At 33.6% G+C, this 2,500-nt stretch overlaps 1 protein-coding gene across 1 annotated transcript in view; it reads left to right on the top strand.

Moving 5' to 3' along the window:
• LOC113807706 (venom protease) overlaps nucleotides 1-2,500 on the top strand; it is an 11,157-nt gene that overhangs the window by 212 nt on the left and 8,445 nt on the right. Inside the window, exons 1-2 of the mRNA XM_027359021.2 lie at nucleotides 1-81; nucleotides 2,271-2,327. The exon at nucleotides 1-81 is cut by the window's left edge and continues 212 nt beyond it. Coding sequence (XP_027214822.2) covers nucleotides 2,276-2,327 — 52 coding nt within the window. The 5' untranslated portion in view covers nucleotides 1-81; nucleotides 2,271-2,275. The remainder of the gene's footprint in view (nucleotides 82-2,270; nucleotides 2,328-2,500) is intronic.

Raw genomic sequence — 2,500 nt, 5'->3', positions numbered from 1 at the left:
ACTCTCTCGTCCCCACTTTTGGCTGCGGCTTCGTCAGTGGTGCGTGGACACTGGAGGAAGACGGACAGAGAGGAAACAGGTGTAAGTGTGTACACTTTTTTTTTTCTTTCTCATTTTCATTGTACTTTTATCTTTCTATTTGTTTATGAGTTAATTTATTGTTATCGGGTATTATCTCCCTCTCTTTTCTTATTTTCTTTTGCCAAGCGGGAAGATGAACAAGTAAACTTGTACAGTGTTTTTTATATCATGTGTGAATATTTGCTGAAACAATATTTTCATTACTCTACTCGAATCCATGCAATAATTGCAAGGTATAAACAATCAGCATAAAAATCGTATCAAACAGAAATTCGCTAGAACTGCAAGTACGACTTCCTTGAGATTAACAACACGGAAAACATTGTCATGCGCCGTACAGCTTGCACGGTTGTAGACGGAGGCCCATTTCTGGCTTTGGTCCAATACATGAACATGAGTTGCCTGAAGAATCTCTCTTACCTATTTCTCCTGTCCCCGTTTACCTTGAGTTTTTTTAAGCGCTGATCATAAATAATAGGAAAAAAACGCATCGCCACATCCCCAGACCGAATTATCGACCCGACACAAGTTCAGATTCCTTCTTTTCCAATACAGTCGATTCTAAGTAGGTATTCTGATCACTTTAGTATGGATGTCGTGTACAAAGAATTTTACGGTGATTTTTTACCGGTGCGTAGTGCCGTAGGGAGGGGGTGGGCGTGGGGGAGGGGGTGGGTTCACTCCCAGTCATCCGCTGCCGCTGTGCCCCCTGACAGTCCTGCTTCTGTTGGTTCTGATACATGATTGTCGTTGAGAAACTTTATCGTAGGCTTTAGTTTTAGATGGTGTATCTTGTTATTGTAATCGATTATAGGATTATATTAAAGATGATATGCTTTGTTGGAGTTCTGAATATAGCTAAAGATATTTGATTGGTGTGCCTAATCATGGTTAAGGTATTTCATTAGAGTGCTTAATCATACGGAGTGCATTTTATCATAACTGTAAACATGCCTAAATCTCCGCACATAATCATGGACAATATAGTGTATACAGTCGTCTTCATTCATAGTAATTATATCTATCTTTTAAGTTTGTTGTACTGGATCATGGAATTATGGTGTTTTTTTCTCTATTGCTGTAGTTTTCAGTATTTCTCAGGATACTAAATTCGCTATACCTTGTAAAAAAATATAAATATAGCAGGACACTTACCTTAATGACATATTTCATACAAAGGAAATTTAATTCAAAAATAGAGATTACGATTTTGATAATTTATCTATAATATTAAACAGATACTAGAACACTGACTCACTCTTTTTCTTTTTAAACAAAACCGCCATCATTCCCTAACATAATTTTGCCATAATTACAGTCGAACACATTCCTTTCCCATTAAAATCGAAAATATATTTCAAAGAAAAAGGCTTAATATAGTTCTTTAAAAATAAAAAAGCGTGAAAAGGAATCTGGAAATATCCACTTACTCTTACCTCGACACAGCCACCCAGCAGGCAGTCAGGTACCGGATGGGATTTCCGCCGCCCTTCTGCCGCCACAGCCGCGCCGTGGGCGGCTCGCTCACACGGCCATCGCTGTTCACTATTATTGTTCTTGTTGGTTTGTTGCTGTTGTTATTATCATTAGCATCATTATTGTTACTATTATTTTTCATCATTATGATCATTATTAATATTTTATTACTACTATTATTACTATTATTATTGATATCGTTATTGTTATTATTATTGCTATTATTATTATTATTATTATTATTATTATTATTATTATTATTATTATTATTGCTATTATTTATTTTATTACTATTGATATTGTTTGTTGTTGTTATTGCCGTTGTACTTATTGTTATCATTATTATTATCATTATTTTATTATTATTATTATTGTTATTGGTATCATTATCGTTGTTATTATAATTGCCATTGTTATTATTATTGTTATTATTGTAATTATTAATATCATTATCACTGTTATTATCATTATCATTGTTATTATTATTATTACTATTTTTATTATCATTATGCTTATTGCTAATATTAGTACTATTTCATAATTAATCTTCTTACCATTACTAATATTATCATCACTATTATCCTCATCACCATTATCATTATCAACGTCATTAAAATCATATCACCATTATTACCACATGATCACCATCCCTATTTCCTCCACAAACATTACCATTGCTATTATTAACAGGACTGACATTTTACTATTCACAGGTACAATGAAACTGCTGGTCCTGTGTCTCGGCCTGCTCGCAACATGCAACTGCCAAGGTACGATAGTCTCATCATCATTATGCTCATCGCTAATATTAATACTATTTTGTCATTAATCTTACTACCATTGTTATTACCATCATCATTAATATTATCCTCATCCCTTTATGTCAACTCCATATTTCTATCTCATTGTCTGCGTCTAGTAATATTCCCTTTATTTCTGCATA

The sequence above is a fragment of the Penaeus vannamei genome, chromosome 5 (assembly GCF_042767895.1).
Source record: "Penaeus vannamei isolate JL-2024 chromosome 5, ASM4276789v1, whole genome shotgun sequence".
Taxonomy (NCBI): domain Eukaryota; kingdom Metazoa; phylum Arthropoda; class Malacostraca; order Decapoda; family Penaeidae; genus Penaeus; species Penaeus vannamei.
The sequence above is the reverse complement of the archived record's forward strand: the minus strand, read 5'-3'. Positions and strand labels throughout refer to the sequence as shown.